This window comes from Mesoplodon densirostris, chromosome 18 (assembly GCF_025265405.1).
Source record: "Mesoplodon densirostris isolate mMesDen1 chromosome 18, mMesDen1 primary haplotype, whole genome shotgun sequence".
Classification (NCBI taxonomy): domain Eukaryota; kingdom Metazoa; phylum Chordata; class Mammalia; order Artiodactyla; family Ziphiidae; genus Mesoplodon; species Mesoplodon densirostris.
This window is the reverse complement of record NC_082678.1, coordinates 53,082,251-53,094,988: the sequence shown is the minus strand read 5'-3', so window position 1 is coordinate 53,094,988 and position 12,738 is coordinate 53,082,251. Positions and strand designations below refer to the sequence as shown.

Genomic DNA, 12,738 nt, shown 5'->3' with positions numbered 1-12,738 from the left:
AAATTACTTTTGCATTTATGCAAACTTCAATTACGTTATATAATCATAGTCTTTTAAAAGCAGTCTAGTGCAATGTCCCTTCTGAAACAGCATTTCCCACTATGCTTGAACAAATCTAAACACTCCCTAGTGACAGAAATATTCAGAAAGTAGACGATTCCAGTGCTGGTCAAACTAAATTGTTCTTTTCTGAAACATGAGTCTATACCCTCTTTCCACGTGGCTTCAAATATTTGAAGGTAACTATCACTCATATCTCCCTAACTTTCCCTTTCTCCAAGCTAAACAGCTTTAACTATTTCAACTGTTCCTCCAATGTCCTGGTTTCTAGATTCCTTGTCACCTTAGTTGCCCTCCTCTGAATTAACTCTAGTTTGCAAATGTACCACTTGTGGTCCCCAGAACTGAATCAACGTTCCATGTAGGGTCAGACCAGTAGTCATGGCTTAATTCTCCTGACTGGACTGCCACATGTAACACAAGAAGCATGTTTTGCTTTTGCTAATAGCACTCTTTGTTCAGACTGAGTCCATAAGGTCTTTTTGCATAGAGAGGCAATTCCCCACGTTCTTCTGTTTTGATAAATAGTTTAAGTATATAACTTTATACTTTCTACACTGAATTTAATCTTGCTGGCTTTGACAATAACTCTGAATCTTAATTCTGTTCTCTACTGTACTGAATCATCTACAAAAATAAGCACACCTTCTGATACGGCTTTAGCTATACTGCCAGATACTGACCAGAAGAACAAGGACAGATCCCTATGACATGATGCTAGAGACTTCCCCCAGGTCGACAAATGATCCATTTGTCATGGCAAATGTTCAAAGACCCTGCTTACATCAGATATGTTGTCTATATCATTCTTCCTATCCCAGGGGTTGGCAAACGTTTTCTGTGAAGGACCAGACAGTAAATATTTTTGGCTCTGTGGGCTATATGGTCTCAGTGGCAGGTACTCAACTCAGCCAGTGTAGTACAGAAGCAGTCATGGGCAGTATGTAAACAAATGGGTATGGCTATGTTCCAACAAAACTTTATCTACAAAGACAGTTGGCAAGCCGTTGCCCGTGGAACCCTGAAAATCTGCTGTCTGATAAGGCTAACCAAAGAGAACCAAGGTGAGTTTGGAATAACCTTTTCTTAATAAACCCACTGCTTTATGTGCTTAAAACCTACTTATCAAATCATCTGTCCTGGAACTTTACCGATGATCACCAGTTTACAGTGTCTAGAATTTATTCTTTTCGTTATCTTTTTGAAACGTGGAATAATGTTCTGCCCATCCTCAGTTTCCTTATACCTCTCCACCCTCCATGATTTTTCTCAGAATAATAGTGGCTCTATAAATATATCTGCTACAACTATTCTTTTGATATTAAAAGACAGAAGTTGTCAGAGCCTAGAAACTTGAACTTATTTAAAAAAGACTACCTGCTCTCTCTTCTCTTACCTACCTTAGCTTTAATTCTCTCTTTCTGATGTTATTTCTATCGTTTTCTTTTTGAAAATCATTTTCCTTCCTGGAAAAGGCAGAAGTGAAACGTGAGCTAAGGAGCCTGCCCTTCTCGCCAGCACTTGCTAGCATTACAGTGTCTTCTCCAAGTTATTCTTCCTACTCTAACAGAAAAACAAATGACCTCTTAGTTGCCAAAGACTCGGTTCACTTTTCATTTTCGTCTATTACTGTTTCTTAGTCGTTCTTGGTTATATTCCGTTTCTTTCCATTTTCACACTGATTTTTTTTTAATTCTTATAGAATCATATTGAGTTCTTCCTTCTATTCTTACTGAAATTATTTGCAACTGTGACCAGAACTTCCTTTTCAGAACCTCACAGAACTCAACACACTCCTTTTAAGAGTCTCAGGCTATGAAATCTGCAAATCCTGAGCCTAGGCATCATGTCTGATGACGAACACCACTACTTTCAATCACTATTCTGCATCAGACACTGTCTTATTCACTAATTCCCAAGTGACTGATGTCCATCAGGGACCCTACCTTAAACTTTTTGAGTAGAGTACTTAGCGCAGTGCTAGCCATATATTAAATGCATAACAAAACAAAATTGGAAATCAATGGAACAGACATGTTTTCTGTTCTCAGGGAACCCAAAAATCAAAGGAAACAACACAAACCGATCAATTATTAATAGCAAAGATAGGTAAATGAATGTAGGCCCGGAAACTTCCTTACTATACTTGTCAAAGTCTTTCTTAGAAAACGATGATAAGTAACCTAGAAATGTTTTTTAAAATTCTTATGATTGACCTGTTAAATTCCAATAAGTTTCCCTGTACACTTCTAAACTTCTCAGGTAGGTCACAGGGAGGGGAGGGCAAGGAATAAGGAGAGAGTAAAGCATGAAACAGTAACTTCAAGCAAAGAAGTAACATTTTTGGACAAATTTTCTGAAACACTGACTATACTACATGCTGTTCTTAATTACCCATTCTACTTGAGAAAAACAGACATTTGAATCATCAACAACAGAAAAATCGTTTCAGGGAATTCCCTGGCAGTCCAGTGGTTAGGACTTTGGGCTCTCACTGCCAAGGGCCCAGATTCAAACCCTGTTCAGGAAACTAAGATCTCAAGAGCCACAGAGCACGGCCAAAAAAAAAAAAAAAATCATTTCACCTGGTTTTCTAATTCTTTCAGGAAAATGATCTTATTAATTATATTTCATGTGGACTAATGATCAAAAGTGTTTTGCAACCCCAAGCTCACATTAACTGACAAAAGAATCCATAAACATGTTAAATAGGAGAGAAGTCAGCCTAAAATGAAAAAACCACCACCTACCACTGATAACTCATAAGTGGATAACTATGGAAAGCAAATACTTCAAGGTCATGAGCTCTGAAATAGGACTACATGGATTCAAATTCTGAGTCTCCCATACTAGCTGAGTGCCCTTAAATAAGATATTTAACTTTTCTGTGCTCAGTTTCCTCAGGTATAAAATAGGTAATAGTATATACCTTACCAAGTTGTTTCGAGGATTCAATAAGCTAAATCCTGTTTGGGCTTAAAACAATAACTAGTTCATAATAAGCACTCAAAAACAGTTTTTCTTATTATAGATATTTTTAATGATATTTTAAATAAGGTACAAGATCCATATAAACACATCCTCCCAATTTCATACAACTTTATTCAACTTTCTATTGACTGAGCCTAATAATTAATAAGTTATCATCCTTAATTGGAAAAGATCTTTGTTTTCAAGTTCAAGAAATTTTGCTAACTTACACGTATCATCCTTTTGGATAACAACATAATTTGGGGGAAGTAATTCACGAGATCAACCATGTTTAATCCATTCTAATCAGATAAGCTCTAAATTCACTTTAAAGTTGACAAAAATCATCCACTTTACGTTTAAGCAGGCTACTCTCTAAATACTATTGTCACTTTACTGGTCAAAAGCCCTTCCTTGTCAACAAGACTCTCTCCTTCTAAGGACACACCCATCATCAGAATATCATCTCAGAGCTTGCAAAGTCAATGGTTCAATTACAACTAGAATGTTTGGGCAACACAGGCACAAAGCCCTAGGTACCAGTGGAGAAATCCTGGGAAGGTTCTCTCCATTTGATGTCTTACTCATTGTGTATCAGGAAAAAAAGATAGCAAAGCCACTTCCTTGGACACAAAATGCCTAGTCATTTTGAAGTCAGGGGCCTAGAGTCACTATCCACCTTAAATACATCAGAGCAGCTCCATGAAATCACCAAAGACTGCTACTGCCCACATGTAACGGAATGCGGTGAAAATTCAAACGAGAAACAAATCACAGATCACTATATTCCAAAAGAAACAGGATTTTTTCCCCTCATCTGCAGAACAAAAGTCTTCAATGAAAGGAGTGAGTGTAAAGGTCTCTTAACTTCCTGATAGAAAACTAAAGCTCAACAAGTGGGCAATAAAATTGAATTACACTACCAATAAACTGTATGGATGCATTCCTATGTTCCCTCACTCCAACCAAAAAAAAAAAAAAAAAAAAAAATTTCACGCAGCATCTCAGGTAAAAGAAAGCAATCCACTTGCAGCACTTACCTGCAGCTTGCCCAGTCTTTGCCAGGAGAGACCCCAGCTCCAGGATGCTCTGCTCTTTGACCTGCACCGCCTCCTCATCGTTCTCCTGAATGTCACGCTTCACTGGGAGAGACAAATGCAAACTCTCTTAAAATTCTGACAAAAAAATGAAAACTAAGGGAGATTTCACCCTCACAAGACCAACTACAAACTCAAACAGTTAGCAAAAGACAAATTCTAGAGAGCTTTAAAAAAAAACTCTAAAGAAAAAGTAAAATGATCATGTAGCACATGTCCCATGTATATCATAAGAATAGATTCCTCTCTTTTGATTTTAAATGTGTCTTTTCATTCTACCAATTAGAATTTCCCTTACCCACATACACTGAGATTTCTGTTGCTGCCACTTGGTTAATGCAAAATTCAAACAAGTTCTTCCAGTTGTGGTGGTAAGCCCCATGCCAGGAACTATGTTATGTGAAAATATTAAACATGCCTGTCTGTGCATTTACCTGCCACAAACTAAAATCAAATGACCAAGTTACTGATAACTATAAAGTCAAAAGTCTTTCAATAAACTTTAGGCCTGTGGAGAGCCTCAGCTGATGGGTGTGTTAGGGATAAATAATTCTACAAAGCCATTCAGGAAACATAACCCTGTCAAAGCTCCAGTGTGATTCTTAGGAGGGAATGCTACTTTAAGGGATTCAGGACCTGTTAAAATAACTTTGTGCTATGTGTCCCACTTCCAACTGTTAATAACTATTCTACCACTCAAACACTGGACAGCCTCTTCAAGTTTGTAGTGATAATTTTAGCAATCATCACTAGTTATCACTTCTCTCACAAAGCATCATGACTTGACAAAAACCAAGATTTTGATACTCCATGATGGAGTCCGGAAAAAGTAAGGCTGTCAACCATCATGACTCAAGCTTGTTCTAACAGGAAAGCTTTCAAGGGAACTCTCTCCTAATATAGTGGGCAAGCAAGAAATACTCTAATTATAATGTTTACCATAATTCGCACTTTATACAAGACAACGTATTAGGCAATAGGCACAAAAAATAAAATAAAATCCATGTTTCTCACATTAGTTCTAAATATTAGTGTGTATTCACAGGAAGAAAATACACATTGAAAATGACTCTGGTTCTTAACTAAAACTGACTTAAGTCAAGATCAGAACTTCAAAAGGAAACACCCTTTATTTACCAATATCAGCCATTCACTGATGCATCGTAACCCCCACTTCCTCCCTTTTTCTAGTAACCCCAAAGATAAAGACATCAAGATCTTGTCACTGTCCTTCCTCCATGAAAGTCGAGAGTACCAAAATTCAACGGACTAATGAGTCGACATAAAAGCCAACAGCCTTGAGGTCCCACATACACGTGCAAACTACTTGTTGATTCAACCCGAAATCTTCTCAAGCTACATTAAAAAAGATCAGACTACTACATGTGCAGTGAAGAGCTAGCCCATGCCCTAACTGAACCCTTGATGGCTGAACATTAAACGCCCTCTCTGTCATGATAAATTTGTTTCTGGTCGCACCTGAATCCCAGCAGAAAACTGTCGGAAGCGACGGGCTCCGGCTCCCATTTCAGTTTTCCAGTCGTGTGCAAGGTGTAAGGCAATCATACTACAGCGCTAACATGTTTTTCTTTGATTTTCTCCAGCAACGTGCAGCCGGCCGGTTCCAAAGAGTTCCCAGAACTCCGCGGCTGACAACTAACTCCCCGAACTCTCTTCCACCCTCTACGGCAGACTAGGACCGATTAGTCACCTCCTCTGGCCGGGCGGTCCCACGCCAACACCTCGCTCTCACACCCTACACGGGGGGCAAAGGAACGTCTCGGTCACCTCCCCAAACCAAATGCCAATCCGAGGTGTGTGTCCCCTCGGTATTTCAAACCACACTCAGAAAGAGACCCCCTGAAGTGGAGCCTTCCGCGGAGGGGCTGCGAAAAGTAGCAGCTCCCAGCGTCCTGGGGAAGGAAACTCCAAAAGAACGAGCGCTTGCGCTCGCGCTCCCACCCGAGCAGGCTGGGCTGAGAACAACGGCGGGAAATGCCTGTCCAGAGCGGGTTTCGCCAAGGCCCTCAACTCGAGGCGCTCAGCCCAGTTCGCGACCAGCCCACCGGCCAGCACCGCTCGCGGTCCCGGGCCAGCCCGCACGGGCCAGAGCGGGAGACAAGGCTGGATAGTGGTGGGGCCCCGGCTCGGCCCACTCTCCCACACCGCGCCAAGCCCACCGTGAGTCAGCAGCCGGCGAGTGAGCGCCGGGGTTGCCTCGGGGCTTCCCACCGGGGTGGGGACCAGGAAGCCCCAGGGAGCTCCGAGCGGCCTGAGCCCCCGGCCCGGCCCCCCTCACACACACAGTGAGTCAGCAGCACCAGAGCCCGCTAGCCTGGCCCCGCTCCGCCGCCGTGGACCGACACAGGCAGAGCTGGGCCGGTGGGGCCGGAGAGGGGGCGCGGCGACCCTTACCGATGGAGTGGAGGATGTCAATGGAGGCCTCCCGGTCGGTGCTGAGTAGAGACTGGGCTCTCTGGAACTCCACCACTGCCGCAGCCGCCATCTTACCGCTCTCACACCGTCCCCGGCCGAGGCCGCCGACGCCGGAAACACACGCCCGGAAGGCCCACCCTCGCGGCTCTCCCCACTCCCCTCATTTGCCCCGCCTCCTCCACTCCCAGAGCACCACGGGAGTTGTAGTCTCTCCGCGGGGCGGGGAAGGAGGGATGTAGGGGTGTGGATGAGAGCTGGGGAGCTTGCCGCCCACCAGCGAGGCTCTCCAGCACCGCCCAGCGGCTACCCACGAATAAAAGAGGCGGTGTCTAGCAATAGGAGCCCGAGGCTAATCCCCACCCACCCTAAAAGAGGCCTCTTAACCCCGACTCCCCTCGCTCGCCCTTGACAGGAGTATGTGAGCACCCGGTGGGTATCCAGTGAAAGCTGTTTAGCTTTCTTTGTAGCTTCCACATTCAGCCATTCATTCACGGCAATAAATGATCTTATAAAGTGCTCACTATGTGGCAGACAAAGAATAGCACCATTCAAATGCGTTCAAGTGTTCGGCAACACGTGGGACTCGCGCGCGCGCGCGCACACACACACACACACACACACACACTTTCCAGGCTACAATCCTACAGAATCCTAGCCAGGCTGTGATTAAACGCACCAGTGTTAGAGAAAACTGATGTTAGAAAGTAAAATATCATCTTTGCCCCCATTCACTCAATCCCTGTTGGGGGGTCACATAGAAATCTAACAGCTACTCCAACTCCCCAGATCAATAAAGAAAAAACGGATTTTTCCTTCCAGTGTCTCCAGTGCCTTCAACTAAAATCACAGATATCTGAAAAGCTGTCAAGTAGAAGGGAAAAAAAGACATTCTATGTGCCCACTGAGGGTTGAACTTAAAGGAGTACTAAAACATATACAGGCAGTGCAGTATGAGGAAGATACTCCTGCAGGTGAAGACAATCCAAAAATGCAATATACTGGGACTTCCCTGGTGGTCCAGTGGTTAGGACAACACCCTTCCAATGCAGGGGGCATGGGTTCAATCCCTGGTCGGGGAACTAAGATACTGCATGCCGCAGCTCCCAGCCAAAACAAAACAAAACAATATGCTGTCCCCTAATGGAACCTGTAAAGGGAACCAACTTTGCACTCCTCTGTGTCTGGGTTAGGCAATTTATATGTCTATTTCCTTTTACTTTACCAGCAATGCTCTGTGAAGAAGATATTATTTACACCCCATTTATAGATGAGGAAACAGGGGGTTTTAAGTGATTTGGTGAAGCTCGTACGGTAATTGACAGCACTGAGAACTGAGAGTTAGGGAATGGGTTCCTAGTTCCTGGATGTGTTCAAATGAAAACTGGATAACGTCTCATCAAGTTGTAAACAGGATTCATGACATTGATTGGGGAACTGGATAGAATGGCTTCTAAATGTCTCCTAAAACTGAGCTTTTCTTTGCTCAAAAAAGGCATTCCTCACTTCCCAATTTGGTACGCAATTAATATTGTACCAGAATGTTAATGGGCTGTACAGTTACATCCCCAAAGAACTTGCTAAAAAGTGACTAGGCCAGTCCTGTAACCTTCATCCACTCCCAGCCTACAGCAGGGAGACATAAAAATTCTAAAGGAATTCATTAGAAGAAATCATAGAATAGGACAGAGTGCTTACCTCACTACAAAAAGGGGGTACCACAAAAGACTAGGGGTGTCTGCCAAACCTCTCTCCCAAGCTGGTGAGTCTTACTGACTGTAGGAAATTTTAAGTTCATCTCTGCGCAACCACCATTGTGAGAGTTGGAGGTGAACCAGGTATGTTTCTCCAGGAGTTTGGGGCCTTCGTGCACATTAATGAAAAGAGTCACCCACTTTTGGACTGCAGAATTCTGAATTAGTGAAGTTGGTTGATACACCCCACAACAGGACAAGGAGAAAGGGCAGCAGTGAGGCAGCCTCCACTACCTGTGTTTGACATGGGCCAAGTGCAAAAGTAGATTACCCAGGACCATCTTGAAAGGACCTACTCAGTAGGGCCATCTGCCAGAGTGAGGAGACCTATAATAAAAGGCTGGAATGATGGACTTCAGGAAGCATTCACTGAACGGAGACTGTGAGGTCCACCAGCGGAGCTGCCAAAGAACCCACAAATGCTTTCACCAAGAGAGAATCAGCACCTATACTTTCAATCCAGTAACCATCATAGCACTCTGTTTTACTTTCTACCTAGGACATAACACAGTCTGTGATTTTATTATTTCACCTGTTTAAATCTCATCTCCCTCCACAAAGTTTCAGGGACCTCATCAATCTCGTCCACTTATAGTCCCAACTCCTACAATAGCAGCTTGCACAAAGAGCAACCACTCAATAAATATTTGTTGGGTGATGAGTGCTAGAATCTGTCCTTCCACAATCTTCTGCTGCCCTAAATGTCCATGTCCTACACTATGTGACTATTCACTTGAGCCATTGCTGACTGGATTGGGGTGAGTGTGAGAGGGCTGTCACAGATTAACCAGTGACCTAGGGCATATAGGGACTGGCCTGAAATGATTAGCTGGACCAATACAATTCCTCCCTCAGGAATTGGGGAATTGAGACCCTGAGCCAGTTAGCCAAGGGAATGAAAATCAAAATCTGTCACTTGGAACCAACTAGAGCCAAGTTGGTAGAGAGAAAACTCAGTAGATGAGTGGAGAGAAGCAGAAATATCATGGAAGGAAATCCAAATACCTCCATAGAAGGCCACCTCAGTTCCTAACAACTTTCTACTTTCCAGTTCTTCTCCCATGAGGTCCACCCACACCATATTCCCCATTCTCGAAATACTGTGACATTTCCTTTCCAAATATCTTCCAATCCTTATTATTATGTGAAGAAGAAAGGTCCAGTGAGGTGTCGTTATGTTTTTAATGGCTCTCTATTAAAGATATTCCTTTATCTTTCTTTTTAACAAAGTGAGAGGAGGCAACAGTATCTAGATGGAGTTTAGATTTCCTTGTTTTTGTTTTTGTGGAGACATACTAGTTATGGCCAATAATACTACTGGTTTTCCATTGAAGGTAAAGACATAAAATTACAATGAAAAACAAAGTGGGTCAATTTAAATAACTTTTTCCCTGTGGACATGGAAAAAGTCAGGAATATGTACAATAAGCAAATGACTATTTGGGCTAGAAAACCAAATCCTGATTTTAATATCATTGTGTAGACAACCATATAACTTTCCTTATCATTCTTTTTATTCCAGAATCACATCTCTAATTGGAAGACCCAGTTAGTCCTTTAGGTTCCTGCCCTAGATTTATAATCTTTAAAGATGACTTTCAAGTTACTCCCGGCAAAGGCACTACATGCTGTAGAAGAAGAGTACGGAATTTGAAGTCAGACAAACATGGAGCACAAATCTTTACTAACAACTAATTGTCAAATTACTTAAACTCTCTGAGTTTGGTCATCATTAAAATTATTTTAAAAATCTACTTCACTTTATGGTTGCACAACAATGTGAATGTGCTTAATATCACAGAACTGTGCACTTTTAAATGGTTTAAATTTTAAATTTTATTATGTATGCTTTACCACAATAAAAAAATCTACTTCACAGAAGTATTTGAAGATTATATATATATATATATATATATTTTTTTTTTTTTTTTTTTTTTTTTTGCGGTACGCGGGCCTCTCACTGTTGTGGCCTCTCCCGTTGCAGAGCACAGGCTCCGGACGTGCAGGCTCAGCGGCCATGGCTCACGGGCCTAGCCGCTCCGCGGCATGTGGGATCTTCCCGGACCAGGGCACGAACCCGTGTCCCCTGCATCGGCAGGCGGACTCTCAACCACTGCGCCACCAGGGAAGCCCGCTAAGGGAAGCCCCCTAAGGGAAGCCCCCTAAGATTATATTTTCAAAGACAGTGGAACACTTCACCACTATGACTGACACATATAAGTGCTCATTAAATGGCAACTATTAAAATAATCATCAAGTTGCTGAATAAATTAGCTGTGGCACACACCACTCCCCTTCCTCAGGGAGCCCACTTGGAGGGCTAAACAAATCTAATTGGTGATTTTTATAGCAATAGAGGGGCAAACAACTGTCAATTCTGTTTCCCATCTTAGACTTCCTCACCCTTGGTCTGGCCTCTTTTCCCTCTCTGTCAAGCTTCTTTCTGTCCCAGGAAAACTCCCAAACACACTACAAAGCCCTAGTCTCCCCCATGCTATCTATAGTCCAAAGCTATTTCTTTCCTCTCTATACTTGTTAATTTTTCACTCAGCTTTCTTTGTATCCCATAGTTGAGCAAATAGGGGAATGCTATAATGTACTATCCTGCTAACACAAGAGTATATACTCCTCCTCTTTCTTCTGTGCCTATATTCTGTGCAGCAGACAGGAAGCTAAGGTTAAGAATTCTAAGCTAGTACTGATCCCTCAACTCTACACATTCCCTGCCACTGGAGCTATAGAGAGAGAAAGAGAGAGGGACAAAAAATAACTAAAGAGTACACAAAGTATGTCATTATTACCTTTTCACCCCTCTTTGGAAATCCTTCTCTCACACTGCCACCTCTCCCCAGACCTCCAATACCTTGCTGTATTTGTGTTTTATTATGGTTCTCCTTCAGTGAAAGTCTGTCAGTGATAAACTTTGTCTTCAACTGAAATGTCTTTATTTTACTCTCATTCTTAATCGATTGTTCCAGTGGGTACAAAGTTCCTACACTGACACTTATTTTTACTCAGCATTTCAAAGATATTAAAGATGACTCTTCTCAGTCTAATTGAAGTTCCTTCATAGGTAATCTGTCTTTTCTCTTTGGTTAATTTTAATATCTCTTCTGTCCTAGGCTCTCTACAGGTTCACTACAAAGTATTTACACTCTGATGAAGACTTTCTGAGTCTGAGGATTCATGCCTTACATGAATCCTGTAAATTTCTCAACCACTATCTTTTCACGTACTGCCTCCTCTACCTCTCTTCTCTCTGGAAATTTTTTTAGACATAAGTTAGATCTACATTGTCCAACACAGTACTCACTAGCCACATGTGGCTAGTGAGCACTTGAAATGTGGCTAGTCCAACCTGAGCTGTGGTACAAATGCAAACTATCAATACACACTGGATTTTATTAAAGACAGGATGGAAAAAAGTAAAATATCTCATTCACAATTTTTATACTGATTATATGTCAAAATGATCATATTTCAAATTAATCTCACACGTTTCTATTTACTTTCTTTAATGTTGGTTCTATGAATTTTAAAACTATATACTTATCTCACATTATATTTCTATTGGACAGTGCTGTTAGACTATCTGCTTCTTTTCACCATATTTCTTATCTATTCCATCTCCTCATCTCTCTGTGCTACATTCTAGGTAATTTGTAGAAAGTTATTTAATAGTTCACTGATTATATCATCAGCTGCTTCTAATCTGCTATTTAGTCCATCCACTAAGCTTTAATTTTAATGAAATTTGAAATATATATTTCCATTTCTACAAGATTTATTTGGTCCTTTTTCCGAACTGTCCCTTTTTCAAAGTATTGTATTATTATGCTTTGGGTTCCTTCTTTCATGTTCTTAATCATTTAAACCAGTCTATAATCCATATCTGATAATTATTTGATGTTCTTGGGGATCTAATCCTACAGGTTGTTGTGTCTGCTGACTCTCCCTCCTGGAGGATTGTCTCCTCATGTGTTTGTAATTTTGGATTGTGAGCTCATCTTCAGCAGGGTTTTATCTTCCTTATTCCTAGAAGACCTGGGTTGGGTTTGCTTCTGCCAACCCGTCCTGATATCACTGTTTCATGACAGTAATTTATGTTAGTTTTCAGACTTTGGGGAATTCCTACACTCTACAGATAATAACAGACATGAAGAATAAAGGCATCTACCAGAAAGATAACTGATGTCCCTGAGGTAAGGAACCTAACAAATAAAATGGGAAAATCATTCAAAGAAATAATTTTTGAAAATTTCTCTTTTACAAATGAAGAAATTAGTTATAGATGGAAATAACAAACCATGTTCCAAGAAGGAAAAAAAAGACACAGAATGGTGACACCAATCTCTATCCTAGTTGAGTTGCTAAACATCAAAGAAGTCTTTAAACAAACAGACAGACAAAGCAAGTCGACTAAA

The 12,738-nt window shown here is 41.6% G+C and overlaps 1 protein-coding gene across 1 annotated transcript in view; it reads right to left on the bottom strand.

Annotated features, from left to right (window-relative positions):
- The window catches only part of PSMD11 (proteasome 26S subunit, non-ATPase 11), a 30,362-nt gene extending 23,692 nt beyond the window's left edge, over nucleotides 1-6,670 (bottom strand). The window contains exons 1-2 of the mRNA XM_060082004.1: nucleotides 6,543-6,670; nucleotides 4,071-4,172 (exon numbers count right to left, since the gene is read on the bottom strand). Coding sequence (XP_059937987.1) covers nucleotides 4,071-4,172; nucleotides 6,543-6,633 — 193 coding nt within the window. The 5' untranslated portion in view covers nucleotides 6,634-6,670. The remainder of the gene's footprint in view (nucleotides 1-4,070; nucleotides 4,173-6,542) is intronic.
- Between the last annotated feature and the right edge of the window lie 6,068 nt (nucleotides 6,671-12,738).